Raw genomic sequence first — 20,241 nt, 5'->3', positions numbered from 1 at the left:
GTGGACTTCAACTCCCAGAATTCCCCAGCCAGCCAGTTGAAGTCCACACCTCTTCAAGTGGCCAAGCTTGAGAAACGGTGCCCTGGGGTATCATTGGAGGAAGACAAAGAGTGAAGCGCGTGCAAGATCCCTCGTCGGGGATTACTTGGCAGCAATAAGAGCTGTTTTTCTGCCCTGATCACGACTGCCAGGAGCCATCCAGCGACCATGGGCCGCTGTGAAGAATATTTGAAGTATTTGGCAGGGGAGGTCGCTCAGGTTCACTCAGAACTGGCCTCGATATGCTTTGCTGGGAGGAGTCTGAGTATGAGGCTCTGGGGGAAATGCACAGGGTCCTCAGGAGGGCTAACCTGGCCCCCATTCGGTTGGATCCATGGTTTGTTAGATTTATATCCTGCCCTTCCTCCATGAACTAACGGTGGTATATCCCATGACGTTTCCGGAGGTAGGCCGGGCTGGGAGAGTTTCCCTGCTGAGGCTGCTAGTCCAGCCCCACAGTTCCCGTGCTTGTTCCAACAGAGAAATGAAGAGGAAGCCTCCCCCCCGGCCCACCACCCCCAAACCGGCCTTGCAGAAGAAGGCTTCAGACGCGGAGCTGGCCGGCGAGCCTCCAGCCCTGGCCTCCCTCTCCCTGGCCGACCTGCCAGAGGAGCTACGCAGCCTGCCACCAGAGGTCCTGGCCGCTCACTTGGCGCAGCTGCCCGCAGACGCCTTGGCCGCTCTCCGGATGGAGCCAGCCTCGGCCTGTGCTGGGCTCAGGGGGCCCGCGGGCGAGGCCTTTGGGGGCATCAGCCGGCTCAGGCCTCCCTTTGACCCGGGGCAGTTCCCGGGGGCCGGCCCTCTTCCCCAGCCCTACCAGCCGGCCAGGATCCCCATCGGCTCCGGACGAGCCCCTTTCCCCATTCTGGCTCCTCGGAGCTCTGCTGCCTCCACCCTGCCCACCCCCCAGGTCTATCCCCCGGGGGCTGCTGCTCAAGGCCCAGTCCTTGCCCCACACCAGCCAGCCTACCCTGGGCCCCCCCTGCCACCCTCAAGGACATCTCCCCAGCACGTGCCAATGCCCCGCTCCGTCCCAGGAGCCATTTATGGGGTGGGACCGCTGGCTCCTTCCAGTGGGGTGCTGCCAGCAGGCCAGCCTGCGCCTCTTGCAGTGAGGCCTCCTGCCCAGGTCCCCAGCCACTACAGGCCCCCCCGATTCCCTCCACACACGCAGGGGGTCCGGCCCGCCACCACCACCGTGGACAGCATCCAGGCCCCCATCTCCAGCTGCACGGCTCCCCAGGGGATGACTGGCTCCCTCCCCCAGTGGGCTGGGCCTCCTTCCCAAGGCGGCTTTGTGGGGGGACCGCAGGGGACCGCCCCCTTTCCCTTTGCCTACGTCCCGGCAGGCGGAGCTCCCTTCCTGCAGTCAGGGCCGGCCCCGTTCTCAGCTGCTCAGCCCCAGCCAGGCTTCCCACCTCAGGGACCACTCCAGCCGCCCCCTGACCGCCCGCCTTGTCTGCAGACCATGGCAACAATGCTGCCCCCCCAGCAGCAGCTGCCCCCCTTCCTGCCCCAGACCCAGCAGCCACAGCCGGCCTTCCCCCAGCCTTACGCACCCCAGGCCCCAGGCCAGCCAGCGCTCCCGAGTCCGGTCCCTGCGCATCCTCCCAGTCAAGGGCAGCTCCCCCTCCAGCTGGGGCCTCGGCACTATCAGATGCCCCCCCGTGACCCACTGCCTCCCCATTCGGGTACCTTGGCCTTCCCCACCACTGTCCCTGGAGGCATGATGGGCCCTGTTCAACAGGTCCCCCTTCATCCTGGGCCTCCTGGCGCACCGACCCCAATCGCTTTTGCTGCTGTTCCCCCTGCTTCAGCCCAGCTTCCTGGCACCGCTGTGGGGCTAGTGGGCCCTCAGCCCCCTCCTGTGAGCCAGCCTCCCCTTCATCATGTTCCTCCTCCTGCCAGCCCGGCTCTGAGCCAGGTCCCAGGTGGTGGAGCGGTTCCCTCGCCAGCTCCCTCTCCTCGGCCCTCCATGACCCTCCCGGCGCCCTGCCTCCTGCCCTCCCAGCTCCCCCCCTCCTCTCTGGCTCCCGGGGCCACATCACTCCCCCAGGCTCCCTCCGAGGCCCCCTTCCAGCGGCAGAGCTCCTCCACGGACGACCTTCTGTCCTCCAGCCCCGAAAGCCAGCATGGGGGGGCCAAGGCTGCGGTCAGCCAGCCACTCCTGCAGCCCACCAAGGCAGACGCCACGGACGGGCTGAAGCCCAAGGCTGTGCAGCTGATTGAGAACGACCCCTATGAGAAGCCTGAGCGTCTTTGGCGCCTCCTGGCAGAGCTGGAGCGCTTCCAGGACGTGGTGGGCCGCCTCGAGAAGGCTCCTCCACCAGGGACGGTCAGTGAGCTGGACAGCATCTGGAAGGAGCTGCAGGAGGCCCAGGAGAAGGACGCCCGGCAGCTGTCAATCGCCATTGCCCGCTGCTACTCCATGAAGAACCGCCACCAGGACATCATGCCCTATGACAGGAACCGGGTTGTCTTGCAGTCGGGCAAGGATGACTACATCAACGCCAGCCGGATCGAGGACCTCTCCTCCTATTGCCCCACCATCATTGCCACCCAGGCCCCGCTGGTTGGCACGGCCTCGGACTTCTGGCTGATGATCTACGAGCAGAAAGTGTCCCTGGTCGTCATGCTGGTCTCTGAGCAGGAGATGGAGAAGGTGGGGCGTGCTCTGGAGCAGGGAGGGGGGTTTCGGTCACCTTTGGCTTGGCCTCGGAAGCCAGGAGTGACTTCTCAGCAGCCTCGTGGTCCTGGGGGAGGTTTGGCAGCACAGGTGGGTGAGGCCTGGCCCTCTGTGAACTTCCCTAGACCGCCTGGGGTGGGGAGGCGCTCTGCAGCAGGAGAGCCCAGATGCCACAGTAGTGGGATGACCTCTTCTGCTTTGGGGACAGAGAAGGGCAAGGCTGCAGCTCAGCCCTTTGCCAGGAACAGTGGGGGGGGGGGTCACACTTCCTTTTCCATTAAAGGGGCTTTCTGTGTCAGGTTCAGCCCAAGCAGCTCCACGGGACACTTCTGGAATTGCTTCATTACTTTATTAGCACCTGCTAGACAGAATCTCGCCAGGCTAACTTTAACCCCCAAAGTCTGCAACTATGAATTCCTTAGGGTGGTGCCCATCTCATCCTCTTTGCTTTCACACGCTCCGGCTGAGGAGATGCTTCTCCCCATGACCTTGAACCTCCTCATCCAAGTCCTCCATCACATTCTGGGATCTCTGCCCAAGGGGAGGTCTCTGCAGAATCAGTGATGAATTGATGGGCAGGGCTTTGTTACTCTGCTTGTTCAGATCGGGGCTCCAGCTTCCATCCTCCGCAGCCGTTGCTCTTGCTGGCTGGGGCTGACAGGAAACGAAGCCATGCAGTTCCACACATCTGCTGTCTGGTTCTGTCTCCAGCTTCTGGGTCTGCCTGGGACCCCAGCTGGAAAAGTATAGTCTCCAGGTCTTCAGAAATAGTCTTCAGGGTAGCCTCCGGTCTCAGGACGACCCTCCCTGACCCGTTTCTCTCGCCACCTCTCTTGGCTTGGCAGCAAAAGGTGGTCCGTTACTTCCCCACGGAACGAGGCCAACCCATGGTCCACGGCCCCATCAGCCTGGTCCTCACCAGCCTCAAGGCCACCCCAACGCACCTGGAGAGGATGATCACGCTGCAATTCCGGGATCAGAGCCTGAAGCGGACGGTTATTCATCTGCAGTTCTCCTCCTGGCCAGAGCTGTATGTAAATCGAGTCCTGGGGAAGGGGAGGGGAGGGGAGGGGAGGGGAGGGGCCAGCTAAAGCCGTGGGAAGCAGAGGGGCGGGGGGGTGGGGCAGGGCAGGGCAGGGCATGGTGGCAGCAGCAGCTGGCGGGGGGAAGGTCGCTGGAACCAGCTTGCGCAAGGCTGCCAGTCCGACCTTCCGCGCACCTCTCCTTTCCTCCCGCAGCGGCCTGCCAGACAGCAAAGGGAATCTGCTCCGCTTTATCCAGGAGGTGCACAGCCATTACCTCCACCAGCGGCCCCTCCACACGCCCATCGTGGTCCACTGCAGGTAACACGGGGAGGCGCCGGCAGCCTCTGTGCCGGGCAGAGGCAGGAGTGGCTCCTGGAGCTCTTGCTGGCCAGAGAGGAGCCTGCTGTGGGTCTAGTCACCTGCCCCATAGCTCTTCCGGGGAGGGCTCCCCCAGAATTCCTTGGAAGCGGGGAGCCTTTGCATTGCCCCGCCCCTTTTCAGCAGTCCCCCGAAGCCCAGCAGATGCAGGCACAGGGCCCTGGAGGAACAAAGGTTTTTTGTAACCAGTCTCGGTGGGCTTGGGTCTTCCTTGCAGCTCCGGGGTGGGCCGCACGGGTGCCTTCTGCCTCTTGTACGCGGCCCTGCAGGAGGTGGAGGCCGGCAACAGCATCCCGGACTTGGTTCAGCTGGTGAAGCGGATCCGCCGGCAGAGGAAGCACATGCTGCAGGAGAAGGTGCGGGCGGGGGTGGGCCTGGCTCCGGGGGGCCCTTGGGGGCCCCTGCGCAAGCTGACTTTGGAGGGGGCCTGAGTGGGAGGCCTGACGAGCGGCTCCTCTTCCAGGTCCACCTCAAGTTCTGCTACGAGTCGGTCTTGAAGCATGCCAAGCAGGTGCTGCAGAGGCATGGGGTGACGGCCGCCTCCTCCAGCAAACCGGCCAGCAGCACTGCCCAGAAGGTGAGGCAGGTTTGCCCGTTTACTCGGCCACAGCCCTGTGAGGCAGCGTTAGACGGGGGGCTCTGGCCAGGGGCAGCCCCGCAGCACTCCGGGGATGCTTTTGAGGGGTGCTGAAGTTCCTAGGAGAAGCAAGCTCTTCCTTTAGGAAAAGCTAGGGGAAAGGATTGAAGATGGGGCGGAAGAGCACGGCCTGGCTGGCTCCCCCTCTCTGCTGCAGCAGGTCTGACCGTGGGCAGCCGGACGCAGGTGGCTGACGGCAGTGCAGCTCCACTCAGGCGCTCCCTCTCTTCCCTCCCTCCTTCCAGTTGTACGTCCAGCAGGATCCACAAGATCTGGTGTTGGGGGGCGACATCCCCATCAGCTCCATCCAGGCCACCATTGCGAGACTCAGCATCCGACCTCTCCCGGGTGGCGCTGAGCCTTCCCCCAACGGGCGACCGACAGAGCCCCCACCCTCAGCTTCCCTGGCCGATGCCGCCCTACTCCCGGCCTCTGCTTCTGCAGCTCCGCTTGTCTTGACCGAGCCAGGCTGTGTGGCGAGCGCAGAGCCAACCCCGCCTTTCTCTCCCCCGGCCACGCCTGCCTCGGGATTGCCCGAGACAGTGGGGCCTCCACCTCTGGACCACAGTGGCCCCATGGAACAGGAGAGCAACGAGGGCAAGATGGGGAGCCTGCCAGGCCGGCCAGGGGTAGAGCCCTCGGCCTCCGCACCGGCCCCGCCCTCCTCCTCCTCCCTGGAGCTCCTGGCCTCACTGACCCCGGAGGCCTTCACCCTGGACAGCTCCCTCAAGGGCAGGCACAAGGTGAGCAAGCAAAGCTTTCTCCAGCCCCAGAACGGGGAGGGCCTGCGAGGAGCTCTCCCCAGCGATGACCCTCTCAGCAAGCTGGATCCCCTCTGGACACTCAATAAGACCTGAGTTGAGGAAGAGCGGCGATACCAGGAAGACGCAGCAGCCACTGCCCCTCCCTCCTCCTGGGCCTTCCTCGTTTCAGGTGGGTACCTGGGGAGGACAGGCGGCGATCATGCAGACAGGCCACCTCAGGGTGCCTGTGCTGCCTGCAGCGCCCCTGGAGCACCCTTGCCGCGCTTACAGTTGGCCGAGACCCCGTTGTGATGCCGGACACACGGAACAGTTTCCAGTTGCCTCTTTCAGTTGACTTTCCTTCCTGCCTCCTTTCAGCCATAGACAGGGCTGCCAGCTGGGAGGAGGCCTGTTTTGGTTCGCCTCAATGGCAGCACAGTTGGGGCAAGGCTGCTGCGCCCGTTGGCATCTTTCTGCCTGTTCAGAAGGTTTCAGGGCTGCCCTTCTGCCCAAGGGGAGTGCAGGGGTTTCGGCCGCTCTGGTCATCCTATCCTCTTCGGCCCCCCTGCAGCCGTCTGCCAGAAGAGCTCCTGCCGTGCCCGGGCAGCCTGTGCTGCAGCCGAGGCTGCCTTCAGCCATGGGCCTCCTAGTGAGTAAACCTGGGACGAGCCATCGAAGGCTGGGCTGGTGCTGCCTTGCTGCTTGGCCCGTTCCCCACTTGCCCCCCCTTATGGAAGTTGGTAGGACTTGAGACAGTGCAGTTGATCCTGCCGAATTGGGGTGGTCCCAAGCTAATGGCTCCCAGGTGGGGAAGCATTGGCTGATGCCCTGTTGGATAGAATCATGGGGTTTCTCCCCCAGGCTTCCTTAGACTTGCCAGTTTGGTTTTCCAGAGGCTCCATTTTGGCCGCTCAGGAGTTGCCCCCCAGTTCTCCAGGAAGGCCCGGGCCCTTGCTCCAGGGCCACGGGGTCCCCCACTTGGGCCAGTTCGTCGGTTGCCCTCCATTGGTGCTGCTGAGTGATCCACTTGGGGTGGGGAACGGAGGCCCATTTTAAGCTGGCAATGGCTGTTGAAAAACTGGCGTGCCTGGTAGGCTGCAGAAGCCCTTGGCAGAAGGTGTGGCCCTGTGAGCAGAGAGGGTGGCACCGCATGCCCAAGGGAGGGGCAGCGGGACAGCAGCCACGGGGAGCTGAAGAGGAGCAGCGGCAGCAGCGTGAAAGAAGAGCAGCAGGAGACTCTCGGCTTTGCGGCGATGCCCGTTTGGGACAAGAGGCTGTTGGAGGACCACGCACAACAGAAATGGCTGCTTTTGCCAGAAAGAGCATTTTGAGCGGCGAATTCTCGCTGTCAGCTTGCATTTGCAGGAGGGGACAATCTTGGAGCGCTTCTGGTTTAATTTTTTTCCTTCTGTACAAATGTAATATTCGCTTCCTGTTTAAAACTTCCTGTGTAACTTTTTCAGTTCTTTGCTACTAAGGTGAATAAATGGGGCATTGGAGATGGTGTCACTAAGATTTCCCCCCCCTTTTAAAGCAGGGGAAACTTAACTTTCTGTTTGCAAGCTTCTGCCCAGCAGAATAAGGGCAGCTTCTGCAAGCGTTACAGGTTTTCTCCCAGCCTGAGAGGTGCAGTTGGCTCTCCTGCGGTCAGTAAGACAAGCGGCTGCGGCTGGGAAGCACCGGACCAGGGACTGAGGCGCCCAGCCAGGCGGTGCTGGGGCTGGAAAAGACGCCTTGCACCCGCTGGACTAGCCCTGGGCATCGCTGGGGCTAAGCTGCTCCCTCCAGGATGGATGCGCAGATGGGCAGGAATTGCAAGGAACTTGTTTCCATCTACTTTTCAGCCCCCCCCTCCCCTCCCCTCCCCTCCCCGCATGGCTTTAAAAAGGAAGAGGCAGCACACATTCCCTTTGCTTAGCTGTGCTTCCCGGGGAAACATCTATCCTGGTTTCTCTGGAGGAACAGCAGACCCGGCAGCTGCGCTGGTGCCACCACGCTCCTTCGTTTGCTGCCTTTGCAGTTGAAAGCATCCTGCCTCTAAGGGACCCCAAAACCTGTGATTCCCCCCCAATTTAATTTGAGGTGGGGGCCTCCTGTGGCATTTCTTGATTAGAGCAGCCACCCAAAGCAGCTTGTCAGTCGTGTTGGAGCAGAACGGCCCTGCGGGCTCTAGACTGAGGCTGGGGCCTAGGGGGCTTCGGGGAGGGGAGGGGAGGGGAGGGGCTGCCGCACTTGAGCAGAGACACTGTCCAGATCACCCTCCTGGAGGCGTGTCACTGCAGACACACTTCTTTTTTTTCTTAAGGAAATTACCCCCCTATTCCAAGGGTTAATGCTTCAGCAACATTTGGAGCCAGCTGCCACGAAAAGCTGGAATTGCGTATTCCTCGGCGAGCCCTCGGCTCTGACTCGGCAGAGCAGCGAGAAAGGCAGACCGGAGGCTGTAGCGGCTTTCCCCACTAAGCCCTCTGGAGCAGGGAAGCCGGTGGGACGGGGGGGTTCTGGTCTCTTCCCCAAAACACGCGGGAGGCATGAAGTTAGTTCTCTTTAATGTGCCTGTGCCTGTACACGTTACAAAACGCAATCTGGTACAAAATCAGCTGCTACCATACAATCCAAAGGGTACAGCAGAGCTAAGGCCACCGGAGGCATCATTTGGGCACTGACCCCGATCCGAGGGGAGGGCAGAGGCGGGGAGAGCTGCTTGGCCTGGCCCGCCTTGCGCAGGAGGGCAGGGCAGCCCCGCCCTCCGCCCTGCCCCAGCCCCCCCCCCCCAGCCAGGGCTGCTGCCGCCTTGGGCACGAGGCGGCAGAACTGAGCGGGCGAATCCCAAAGCCTCCTTTTGCCACTCTCCCTACAACAAGTGATCCTAAGTTATAAATAAACGAGATAGTAAGTTAACAGCTTTAAATTAAAAAAATACAGATTTGTTCTAACTGCTTTTCCTTGACGTTCCTCCCACCTTTCTTTCTGCAACTTGAACGCCTTCTGTTGCGGCTTCTGTTTGTTCCCAAAGCTGCACCAACCGCAGCTCAGCAGCCGAGCTACGTTCACAGTATCACCCTCTGGGTCTTCTATACAATGCCGAGCGGTTCCCCCCTGCTGGGATGGGGTCTGTTGGAAAAGTCTGTTCCAGGCAGACTCTGGTCCCTGAAAAGGGGGGAGACTTGGCTGGACCGTCTGCCGTGGACTGAAGAGGCAGGGCTTGCTTCTCCCCATCTTTACTTGGGGAGGGGGGCACCGTTTCCATGAAATTCCTGGCCTCCAAGACGTCCCCCCACCAGCGTAAGTTGAGTCCTGCAACAACGGGGTCCAGAGGCTGAAAAGCCTCACACGGTCCACACAGTAGCCGTGCAGGGCTAATGCCAACGCAAGGGGGAACAGGTGGGCCAGTGTTAACAGGGTTTGCTCTCTGAACACCCCGTTGGCAAAAAGCAGACGCTGGAGCTGGTCCTCGAGCTTTTGCTTGCAACCAGGGAGCCAGTTTTAGCCGAGGTTTCCAGGAACCCCCGTTGGGCCTTGGCTGACAGGATGGCCTCTCTTCCCTGCAAGCTTACATGCTGGAATAAATAACTATGTACAGCAGAAATAAATATGACAGGTAGCACACTGTGCCCACCTTTCACTGACTGGCAGAGAGGCAGCCGCAGCTCATTCAGACTCCCGCTGCAGCAAAAGCCAGGGCTGTGTGATTCGTCCGGCTTGCTGCCCATCCTTCCTCGCCACGCTTCCAAGGCTTCTTCCCCCCGCTTTGCCCCCTTCCCAAGCCTCTTCGGATCCCCATCCGAGCTGCTTGGGAGACGGAGGGCTGGCTAAAAGGAGGCTGCAGCAGGGCTGGGGAGGCCCTCTGGCTCCTTGCCACACCAGGGACTTTTCTGCTGGCGGAGCAGACACCGGCCGGAGTAAAGGCTTCGCTTGCGCGTCTCTTGCGCAGGGAAACCAAGGAACTGACCGACAAAGGAGTGCCTTGCCCCTGCAGAGTTGTCTCCCGTTGCTCCCCAGCATCCACCCAGAAAAGGAGAGCTTCCCGCGGCAGCCTGTCGAGAACGGATCCCGTGGCCTCGCCCCGCCCCGATCCTGTGCTGCCAGGCTGTCCATCGCAAGAGAAAACCCTCTTTGTTCCACGCCTGTAGAGTGCGGCGTTGGCCTCCACCCCAGGCTTCCGCTGGGAAGAGGCCTGCGTTCCAGCCTCCCATCACCCCTGCACTGCTCAGTTACCAGAGAGTGCTGGAGGGGTGGGGACAGGCTTTCTGGTCCTCATAACCGCCCCCCTCAGTCTCGCTTTTCAAGGACAGACGGTACGTAAACCAGGTTGAGTTCACTGCCAAAGTTGCAGACAATGGCTGCATTCTCCAGCACCAGGATCTGCCGGGCTGGCTGGGATGCGTTACTCTTGCCCAGGTAGACAGTTTGTAGCAGGTCACCATAGCCGATGTCCCAGAAGGAGACGCAGCCCTGGCCGCCGGTCACCAGCAGGTTGTCAGAGATCACTCCCAGGCTGGCCCCGCATCCCATGTCCTGCACAGAGAGAAAAAGGGAAGAGGGTCAGAAGCGGGCCTCAGTGTGCATCCTCCCGGGCCGGGGCAGGGGAAGCAGCCGCTAGAGCAGCAGACAGATGTTAGGCCTCCAAGCTCTGTGCCTGCCTTCACCTTCATCAGCGTGCCCTTCCCAGGTTCAGAGGATCTGCATCTCTGGGTGGGCAAGCAGCATTTCAATACGGGAGCTAAGCGTGAGGCAGGCGGCATTTTAGTGTCGCTTGGAATTCTGACAACATCGCAGAGGCTTGGCTATCACAAAACACCCATAACCAGAAGGAAAACCGGGGGGTTCTTTCACCCTCTCAAGTCTTTATTAGGTGCTTTGCATCACCCTAACTTTGTTCCCTGGCCAGAGTCACTTCCAAACCAACCGCTCCCTGTCTTGAGCTTTCAAGAATGCTGGCACAGCCCATTGGAGGCCCAGGGGAAGTCTTAGAAATACTGCAAAAGAGCACTGAAACTGGTACTGAAACAGACCAGCTTGCCATAAACACCTGCTTCAAATATTAAAGGAAGCTGGAAAATGCCCAGAGGGGCGACTGGGACCTACGGATGGTGCCTACGGATACCAGGCTGCGCCCCAAATCTCCGCTGAAAGCAAAGCAATGGAACAGGAAGGAGAAAAGAATTGAGGAAGAGAAAGAAGCAGAAGTTACGCTAAACCTGAGAGCAGGGGAGTCATTCCTAACTGCGCCTTACGCTGTATTTTTCTAAACAAATTCAGTTTCTATACGTTTTCCATGCAGAAATCCACCATGATTTTAAAAGGCAACTAAAGAGCATTTTCTTTTTTGGCCCCCCTCTTCGACGCACTCATCACCAAATGAAACCAGATAAGATTAAGGATGTTCTTGTCAGACAAGATTTTGCAGTGGCAAGGCTGTGGCTCCAATGTCCATTTGAGCAATGCAGGGATGTTCAGTAGCAGATCTCAAGGATCCGGCAGAAGACCCCCTGGGAGCCAGGCCTTAAAAGGAGGCAGCTCTTTGAATCTGTCCCCGAAACAAATGGGCAACCTCGCTCTGGCCTCCCTTGAAGCTTGTGGGGGCTTCAGGTGGGTGGCTGTCCACTGAAGGAGATGGCCGTAACCTGCTGGGGGAGTGTCTGGGCAAACCATGAGTGCCCCTCCCTCCAGCTGGCATACAGCAGGAAAAGACTGAAGGACTCCCCGGAAGAAACACACCTGCTGAATGGAATAGTGTTTGATCCCTGAACTTCGGTCCCAGATGCTTATGACGTCATCCAAGCCACTGCTGATCACGCATGAGGTCGTGCAGGTCAGGGAAGTGACGTCCCCCCGGTGGGCACATATGTGGCTCACTCTGCTGCCCGTCAGCACGTCCCAGAGGCAGATGGCGCCATCCTGGCCCCCACTGGCGAGCACCATCGTCTGAAGGGCAAAAGCAGGGGCCCAGCTGTCAGAGCGCTCCCTACGGGGCAACCGCAGGGCTGGGAGGGCGAGGACGGAAGGAAGGTCAGCCGCCAGCAGAAACCGGATGAGGACCCGGAATGGCTGGGGTGAGAACCACGGCTGATTCCTGAAGGAGTTCCGCCTCCAAAGGAATCCGGCCCCCCACGCTTCCATTCTAAGGAGCGAGTCTCTGCCTTGCACCAGGCCTCCAAAGAGGGGAAATGGGAGACTCTGTCGCCCTCCCAGGAAGGTTCAGAGGGACTTGCCGCTGCTGGTGCTCAGCTGAAGCCCTGCGGTTGAGACTGCTTCCATTTTAAACCTGACCGTTCTGAAAAGCTATTCTCCTAGCTCCTGCAGTGAGCAAAGTCTCATCCCAGATGCCAAGGTGGATCTACACCCTAGAAGAGAGCTTTTTGAACACGGCTGAGCCCCAGGTCTTCTGTCTGGAAGCAGAGGACACTTCTCCTACACCCTCCCAAAGGAGCACACATCCGTGCGCCAACCCCAGATGGCTCTGAGTTAAGGTGTAGCAAAATCAAGAGTTCCCCTGCAGCCCAGTTTGGATGCTCATCCGAGGGAGCTCCCAAAGCCACGGGGCCATGCCCACATCGGCAGCTTGGCCAGCAACTGGGCTTCTGGGGGTTTCCAGCCCCCATTCTTTCCAAGGGTTCCAGCCCTCGTGGGAAGCACGAAGGGCTGAGACCAGGGAGGGAACAATCTCTCCCAGGCTGCCCTCGGGTGCCCTTCAGCCAGTCCCTCTTCCTTGTCCTGCTCTTGGGGCTGGCCGCTACCGCTCCACCTACCGCCAGGGCTGTTCCCACAACGCTTCCTACCTGGTCGATGTAGACGGCTGTGATGGCGCCTGAGTGGCCCTGCAGAGTGAAGAGGCAGCAGGAGTCCTCCAGACGATACACCTGCACGCGGAAGAAGGACGGCCATGAGCAAAGCCAGCGGGGGACCATCCCTCTCTTCTGGGGATGCCCATCTGAGAAGAACCTGCCAGGGGAGCCCTGGGACCAGAAGGCACACCCAAGAACTAAGACCGCCACCCCCACTGGGTGCCCACGAGCACTCCCTGCCCACAGAGCTCCTGAAACTACGCTCAGGAAGGTGCTGTGAACCCATCTAAGCCGCCTCTTCTGTGCCAGGCCTGGCCTTAAGAGCAAGAGGACCACTGGCACAATCTGAATGCCGTGCCCGTGCCCTGGGCCCCATGCTAAATCCCCTCCTTGCCGGCCCAGCCTCGGCCCCCATCCAGTCCTCACTCGGAGAGTGTGATCCTGGCTCCCTGTGACCAGTCGCCCTGCTGCAGCCTTCAGGGCTGTAATTGGCTTTTGGTGAGCACAAGTCACGGTGTGGGTCAGCTGACATGTGAGGACATCACTGCTGCTGTACACAGGAGGGGATGGGAGGCTGTTCCTGCTTGGGGTTGCTGGAGAGAGAGAGAGAGAGAGAGGGTGAACAGGCACTGTCCATTTCAGAGCCAGGAGGGCAAGGATGCTTGGCACCGTGCTAGGTTTGCTCAGCTTGGACTGTTCTGCACATCTGGAATTCCTTTTGTAGAGGACTGGGGTGAGTGGAACAGAACAGGCAGGTCTAGGTTCAGGCCTAAGGAGTGTCTAGGAGCAGAGGGCAAGGAGGGAAGGGAAAGTGGCGCCTGGGCACAGCAGCACTTTCGGGCCACAGGAAGCTCTGCCAGCCATCCAGCCCCCACTTGCGTCCAGACCCAGAAAGAGCCGCATCTCCAGGGCTTCTGTTTCGACAGGGCCAGGGCACGTGGGGGCGGACAAGGCGGCCTTTGGGTCTTACCTTGGAACTGCGAGTGATGTAAGGATGCTGGTGTCCTCAAGGAATAGAAATCGAGGGAGCCATTCAACCTGGCAGCCACAACCCTATTCAAGGAGAAAAGAAATAAACCAAAAAAGGCACATATTTCATGTATGCCATTAAAACAGTGAGCATCTCTAAGAGAAAAAGTTTCCAAGAAGTTGTCTGTCTGTCTGTCTGTCTGTCTTCCATCCATCCAAACTCCTGCTGACTTCAAACAAAGCCTCCAGTACTAGCGACATCAAGTATCGACACCCTAACCGGTTAAAGAACTGCCATCTAAGAGTTAATCTGCTCAATCTCTGGAGCAGAAGGTAGGTTAGCATTGCAGTAAAATCAACAAAGCGCCTCGTTCTACCTTAAAGCCCAGCAAATCTATTCTGACCCAAGGTCTCACCAACAGCATCCACTCCACTAGACGTGCAGCAGCTTCTTCCAAATGGGGTAAACACCCCCCCCCACACACACACCCCCCTGGTTGGATTGTGTATGTGGGCCAAAGTGACTGTGGATACCTTGAAACTCACAGAAGATCCTGGACTCCCCCCCCAAAAATGGGCACAGGCGGCCTTTGGTCTGGGGAAAGGAGAAGGCCCGGGCAGCCTCTCAAACTGCTCCTGCTGCAGCCGTCGCCCACCACCCCTCACCCCCCTCCATACCTGTCGCTCAGGAAGATCAGGGAGGTGATGCCCGACGGGCCGTCTTCACTGCTGCACTGCAGGGTTCCCTCAATAGCATCCCACACCTGCGAGACACGAGAACAGAAGGGTGGGGCCACTGGAGAGTCTTCTCCCCTGACCATTTGGGAGGAAGGGAGAGCTTAGTTTTTGGACCACTTTTCATCACGCCATCTGGCTCCTCAGGGAAGAAACTCACAACCCCATCTCGCCCCTGCAGGACCACAGCGTCCACTGAGCCAGTTCAAGGCTGCCTACTCCGCCCCCAGGGCCCTCCCTGAGAACAGAGCTCCGGGGTCCCCTGCACTCCATGGGACTGGCGGGAAGTTCACACACACACAAGAGCTCAGGGCTCAGAGGGAGCATCTGAGCTTCGTTTATTGGCCCACCTGCCCAGCCCAGCCCAGGCCGGGGCCTCCTCCAGGACAAGGGGCTGGAGGGGAGATGGGCTCTGGGCAGTCTCTGGAGGAGCTTGCGAGGCCTCTTTCTGCCTCCTACAACTCCCACCTCAAAGGAGTTTCTCTTTCGGGTGCTCCAAGGCACTTAGCAAACACAGCCATGAAAGGCAAGGGCGGAGGGAATGGCCTTGAAGGACGGGAAGAAGAGCCACTGCCGAGGCAGATGAGAGGGGGCCTGAGTCCAGGGAAAGAATGACTAAACGGCTGAAACAAGCCCCTCCCTCTTTCACACAAAGATAAACGGAGGGAGGGGGAAGCGCGTTCCAGACCTGCAAGGTTCTGTCACTATAGCTTTACAATAAAAGTCATCCTGGCCTACATGGCATTGCTTTTCTAGCCTGATCTACCTTGAAGGGCTAACTGCGAGTCCTCCAGCCAGTCAAGCCTGACCCCAGGAATACCCCTTGTTTTCTTACCTCCAGCCTCCCATTGCTCCGGCCAGCCACAATTAGGTTTCCCTGGAGCTCCAAGCTCCAGATGGAGCTTTCAAAGTCGCCGCCCCAGGAGAGAGAGGGAAAGGCCTTCTCCAGCCCCACACACGGCTCGTCCCCCAGGCTGCTCCTGCGGGTACTGCACCCGGCCTCCTCCCCCACGCAGCCTCGGGGCCAGGGCCCACTGAAGGGCACCTGCCTGGGGGTTGCTGAGAAGGCAGGGAAACTCATGCAGCTGGGAGGGCCGTGCTGCTCCTCGCAGACCTTCCCCACCAGGCTGCTAAAGTCGTAGCCCTCCTGCCGGCTACTGATGGCCCGGAGGCGGGGCCCTGGGACAGCTGCCTTGGCTTGCTCCACAAAGTTGGTGTCAATGAGGGAGGTGAGATCCGGCTGGTCACTGAAGAGTGGAGGCGGTGGAGGGCTCCGCGCCCTGCTGAAGGGGTGGCTGCCATCCCAAGGGTCATCTGGCCCACTTCGGCTGTCGGGGCTGTGATCCCAGCAGTCCTGGAAGTCCAAGATGCTGCTGTTGTCTCGGCGCAAGCTGAAAGGAAGCAGGACACGCAGGCCGGCTGAGATGAGGAGAGCCAGCACCGGGGAGCAGAACACAGCCGTCGTCCCTCCAAACCGAGTTCGCTTGGGAGAGACCCAGCTACTCTTGCACGGGGCTGTTCCGAGGGGTTACGTGTGACCTTTCCTCGTGGAACATCGGGCATCCCTCAGGCAGGAGCACGTCTGCAGCTAACATGGAGGAGTGCCTTGGGCAAGAGTTCTTGCAGCAGCAAGGGGACTGGCTAACTGTGCGGCCCCGTCTAAGTGCACACTTGGGAACACCCAGGCTGTGACACCAGGACCAGGGGCAGCGGGACTCACCCTTGCTTTGGAAGGACAGTCAGGCAGTCCCCGGTCTGAGCATCCCACACCCGGATCTGGCCCACCAAACAGCAGCTGACCAGCAACATCCCATCACTAGCCAGGCATTCAATGTCCTGCAAAACAGGCCCGGTCCGAGAAGTCACGCAGGAGCAGGGTCTGTGGGCCAGCGTTAGGCCCCGCGCTCCAGCAGGCGCGCTTCCAAAGCAGCATAAACACACAGGAGGCGAAGCTCCAGTGGGAAAAGGAGGCGGGGAGGGAGGGATCTACTCCGGAAGCAGCCGAGGGCTCAGAAGCAGGGCTGCAAAAGGGTGTCAGGGCTTCCCGGCCTCACCTAAAGAGGGCGGGCGCCCAGAGAAAGACCCCCAAAGGTGGCTTCAGCTGATGCACCCAAAAGTTGACATGCCGTTGTTCAAAACTATCAGCAAGCTCCTTCCCCTCTTCCTTTCCTTTCCTTTCCTTTCCTTTCCTTTCCTTTCCTTTCCTTTCCTTTCCTTTCCTTTCCTTTCCTTTCCTTTCCTTCCTCCCTTCCTTCCTTCCTTCCTTCCCGGCTGCAACACCAGAGTCCTGCCTCTCTCCCAAAGTCATTTTTCTGTGCCTCCCTTGCTTCTTTTCACACTCGATCCCTCAGCCCACCCACCGCCAGTCCTGTCTCACAATCTGCAAGCTTGAAAGGCCCACAGAAGCAGGTTCGGGAGGTGCCTCGGGGGCAGAGGATCCCAGGCAAAGCAGCCAAGAGCTGGGCTGGCTGGGAATCCGAAGCCAAACTGCCGGGAAGCCCCCTTGGCTCAGCGTCACTGGCAGCTCCGCACACCCACCCACCCACCCACCCAGGCAACTCTCACCATGGGGTGGCCTCGGAGGACCAGGGGGATGATCTCTGTCTCGGGAGGAGAGTATCCATAGTCATCGCAGGGGAGGTCTCCTCTTCTCCGTCGACTGTGGGAGAGGCCATTTTGCCCATAGTTCTTGGGGCACAAGACTTTGTAGAGGCAAAAGAGCAGGAGGACTAAGAGGATCCCCGACGCGAGGCCTAGAGCAGCGACCCTGGCAGGATGCGAGGAGGAGGAGGCATGAGGAAACCTGAAGCCCCCTCGTCTGCCCCTCCAAAGGCAACAAGGCCATAGTAGGACCAAGAGGCACTTCTGCTTGGAGAAGGTGGCCCAGATTTTTCCAGGAGGTGCCAGAACAACATGGAACCTGCTGTTGTAGCAGAGTCAGATTTGGGCCGTGGAGGCCAGCTTGGAACTCTGCAGGGTCACGTCTGGTGGAGGCTCAAGGCGCCACGATGGGGGTTCTCGTGGCCTGACCAGGACGCCACCCCTGCCTCCCCACCCTTCCTGCCCCAGGATTGGCTCACTCACTTATACAGCGTGACGTCTCGTGGGCTATGCACTTTGGGTTTATCTTCTGCCAGCCGGTCAGCTCGCTCCGCTTTCCCGCTGCTCAGGGAGAAGGAGGACTGGTACCGGTTGGCATCGTGAGGATGACGCGCCTCTAAGGCCTCTTGTGGGTTCAGGTAGAGGGTGACAGGGATGACCGGGAGGATGCTAATGTAGCTGGAGAAAGAGAAGATGCTGATTGGAGAGAGAAACCCCCAGGGGAATTCTGGGAGCTGCAGGAAGGGGAGGCAGATGTCACGGGAACTGAGCACCCAAAGGATTCCCATCTGCAATCAGAGCTCTTCTCCCGCACCATCTCCGCCACTCTTTCTAAGCCTGTCCTGAATTCATGAGAACTTAACACCTTCTGGAACTGAGAATTCTCGGCAAGCAACGCTCTGCGGAGCCCATCGGAGGAGCATGATCAGAAAAGTGACATTAATTGCCTGAAAGCGGTGACCTTCTGGGTGGCTTGGAGCCTGTGCTGGGGTCTCCCTGGTGCTCATGAGACTCAGCCAGTGAAACTCAGGAGGGAGGAAGCAGGAGACTCCACCTTACATCTGTTACCTCCAAGTAGGGCTGGGAAGGGGAAGCTTTGGAGCTATGGACCAACATGCTGCCTGGGCGGAAGGTCATTCCTTACGGTAAAATCTAGAACTCAACATACCAAAAATGGTATGACCAGATTACTGGCAAGTTCTTACAAGGAAGAGGTCACAACTTGTTGCCATGTTAAATGGATCATCTGAAATTTAACTTTCTTCATACTCCTTCCTGCTTTCTTGCTTTACAAGAGATTCCTGTACAGTATGAGTAAATTCAAGGGGATTAAAAAAAAAGTTATTGTTCCCCTAAATAAAAATATCCCACAACTTCTTCTTATTTGTGGAGTCCTTGGTGCTCTCTGAGCTTGACTGTTTGCTTGCAGGCGTTTCATTTCCCAACTAGGTAACATCATCAGTGCAAGTGAGTGTGGGGTTTGCTCCCTGTTTATCTACAGTAGCTTGCCTGCCAGTGTGGGTGGGAAGTATTGGTGGGAAACCACGGTTTTAACTAGGAAACTCTGGACAGCATGGGCCAGACTCAACCATAGTTTCAACTGGGAAACTGTGAGCATCCTAGACCAAGCCAAATCCAAAAATGCAAGGAAATTCCTGGAAACCTGCCATTCAGGCAAATTAGCCAATAATAGACACATTTACACACCATTCAAAAGAGACAATAAAAAAGCTAGGAAGGAAACCAAAAGACCGGAACACATCTTTTCCAGCAGCCAACACCCAGATAAGCAGGGATTAACCCCAGACAAACAAACAACCAGAAAGCAATATCCCAGTCAAGGGACTACCAAGGAGAAAACCTCTCCCCCACCCACACGGGCAGGGCAAGCTACTGAATATAAACAGGGAACAAACCCCACACTCCCAGCACTGATGATGTTACCTAATCAGGTAATGAAACGCCTGCAAGCAAACCACCGAGCTCAGAGAGCACCAGGGACTCCACCATTCAACCTTGAGCTACAGAGATTCTCTTCTATTGGAGCTTCTTATTTAGCATGTTCCCAGGCCTGGGGTTAATTTGGTGTGATTTACTGGCAGGGCCCCTGTCATATTTTTGTACTGTTTGTTGTTTTAGTCCAGGCTGTCTGCTGACGTGGGTTTGAACTGTCTTTACTGTTTTCTGGGGATTTTGTAAGTCTTCTAGAGTGGGCGGCCATATAAAATCATGTCAAGCAGGTTAAACTAAACCGGAGAGAAAAGCTCAGGGATTAAGGAGCATGAGACATCTAGTCCAAGGACATCACAGTTGCCCCAGACTTAAATCCATCCTAATTCCAACTGGCTTCCTAAACCAGGGAGGGTGGCCTGCCCAGATTCCTTTCCACCTTCAGAAACCAGGAGAAAAATTCTCGAGGGCTGGCATGTGCTTTGCACAACCGGGCAATCTGTCCTTGCCTTCTCTACCTCCCCCCCGATACCGCTTCTTTACAGAACGAGACAGAAGAACCTGCGAGCAAAGCTCTGGGCTGGCTTTGCACGATGCAGCAGGGGACTGGCTACGAAGCAGCTGGCAAATGAACAACTGGTCCTGCAACAGGGACCCCTCAAGCGTAAACAGCAGCCAAGCGGCCAAAGATGGGCAAGGTGGGCGACCGCACCCAGAAAGCAACCTGCGCGCACTCAGCTGCTAAGTGCAAGCGCCAAGCTCACAGGGCAGAACCGGGCCATCAGCAGGGCGGCCGTGCCAATCCACTGCGAAGGCAGGATGCCCCCAGGGCAACCCACCGCTTGGCCAGGGTGATGTTGTAGTAGCTGAAGAGTGAGGGCCAGTGGCGGAAGGAGAGCTTGCGCCAGATCTCTTCGTCCTCTGCCCCCCAAGTCACTTCCGCCTTGGGGACCAGGTCGGGATGCACCCTGCTCCTTGAGTTCAGTGGCTCCTCGGCGTGGTGCTCCGCCTCTTGCTGACGCGAGGAATCCGACGTTTGGTTCTCCGACAGCTGTGGCGGGGGCGGCGGCTGCACGGGGTCCGCCGAGAAGACGGAGAGGGACAGCTGGGCATCCCCCGTGGGAAGGACCTCTCCAGGGACCGGCATCACTGGCAGCCCCGCTTCACCCAGGGGGCTCTGCTCCGTGACATGGGAAGCCAGGTAGAGGCGGACGCCCGCGGGGTCCGTGTACACCAAGATGCCAATCCAGACCACCGTCCCAGTCTGTGGGAAGACGAGGTGCAGGCAGAGGTTACAGCAGGGCCCAGTATCCACCCCCAGATGAAAGCAGAGCTGCTCAGAAGAGGCCCCCTCCTCTGAACAGCCCCGAGTCTTCAGCTGGTGGGGAAGCCCAAGATTGCTGCAGCCTGCCATGGCCAGTGCCCTGTCCTGCCCATTCCCAGCTGCCCAACTCTGACCGCTGCAGCTGCCATCTTGACTGTTTTGACGATGCCCTGCGGACATCCCTGCCCCACCACCCTTACCGATTCATTCTGCCAAGGGAACATCGGCATGGCCTGTTGATACCGTAAAAGGATGGATAATTCTGGAACGTTTTCCCATTTCCAAATTAAGAAATGGGAATTCCCCAACACTGGAGGAGCAGCATGTGGCGGGGTGAAGCTCAGCCTGTCCACAGCATGCAGGAGC

At 58.8% G+C, this 20,241-nt stretch overlaps 2 protein-coding genes across 3 annotated transcripts in view; one reads left to right on the top strand and one right to left on the bottom strand.

Moving 5' to 3' along the window:
* Positions 1-7,007, top strand: part of PTPN23 (protein tyrosine phosphatase non-receptor type 23) — a 32,757-nt gene extending 25,750 nt beyond the window's left edge. For both annotated transcript variants that reach the window (XM_088150410.1, XM_088150409.1), the window contains 6 exons: positions 520-2,701; positions 3,571-3,755; positions 3,964-4,068; positions 4,346-4,484; positions 4,592-4,705; positions 5,011-7,007. In XM_088150410.1, coding sequence (XP_088006536.1) covers positions 520-2,701; positions 3,571-3,755; positions 3,964-4,068; positions 4,346-4,484; positions 4,592-4,705; positions 5,011-5,622 — 3,337 coding nt within the window. In that variant the 3' untranslated portion in view covers positions 5,623-7,007. The remainder of the gene's footprint in view (positions 1-519; positions 2,702-3,570; positions 3,756-3,963; positions 4,069-4,345; positions 4,485-4,591; positions 4,706-5,010) is intronic.
* Positions 7,008-8,040: 1,033 nt separating this feature from the next.
* Positions 8,041-20,241, bottom strand: part of SCAP (SREBF chaperone) — a 39,358-nt gene continuing 27,157 nt past the window's right edge. Inside the window, exons 13-23 of the mRNA XM_007440543.4 lie at positions 19,391-19,815; positions 17,085-17,279; positions 16,566-16,767; positions 15,721-15,836; positions 14,836-15,391; positions 13,944-14,029; positions 13,267-13,349; positions 12,723-12,889; positions 12,291-12,371; positions 11,230-11,436; positions 8,041-10,026 (exon numbers count right to left, since the gene is read on the bottom strand). Of these exons, the coding sequence (XP_007440605.2) occupies positions 9,781-10,026; positions 11,230-11,436; positions 12,291-12,371; positions 12,723-12,889; positions 13,267-13,349; positions 13,944-14,029; positions 14,836-15,391; positions 15,721-15,836; positions 16,566-16,767; positions 17,085-17,279; positions 19,391-19,815 (2,364 nt within the window). The 3' untranslated portion in view covers positions 8,041-9,780. The remainder of the gene's footprint in view (positions 10,027-11,229; positions 11,437-12,290; positions 12,372-12,722; positions 12,890-13,266; positions 13,350-13,943; positions 14,030-14,835; positions 15,392-15,720; positions 15,837-16,565; positions 16,768-17,084; positions 17,280-19,390; positions 19,816-20,241) is intronic.

Source organism: Python bivittatus, unplaced genomic scaffold, assembly GCF_059951505.1.
Source record: "Python bivittatus isolate LINGU-HERP-01145 unplaced genomic scaffold, Pbiv_v1 ctg000610_np1212, whole genome shotgun sequence".
Lineage (NCBI taxonomy): Eukaryota > Metazoa > Chordata > Lepidosauria > Squamata > Pythonidae > Python > Python bivittatus.
This window is presented reverse-complemented; position numbering and strand designations above follow the sequence as displayed.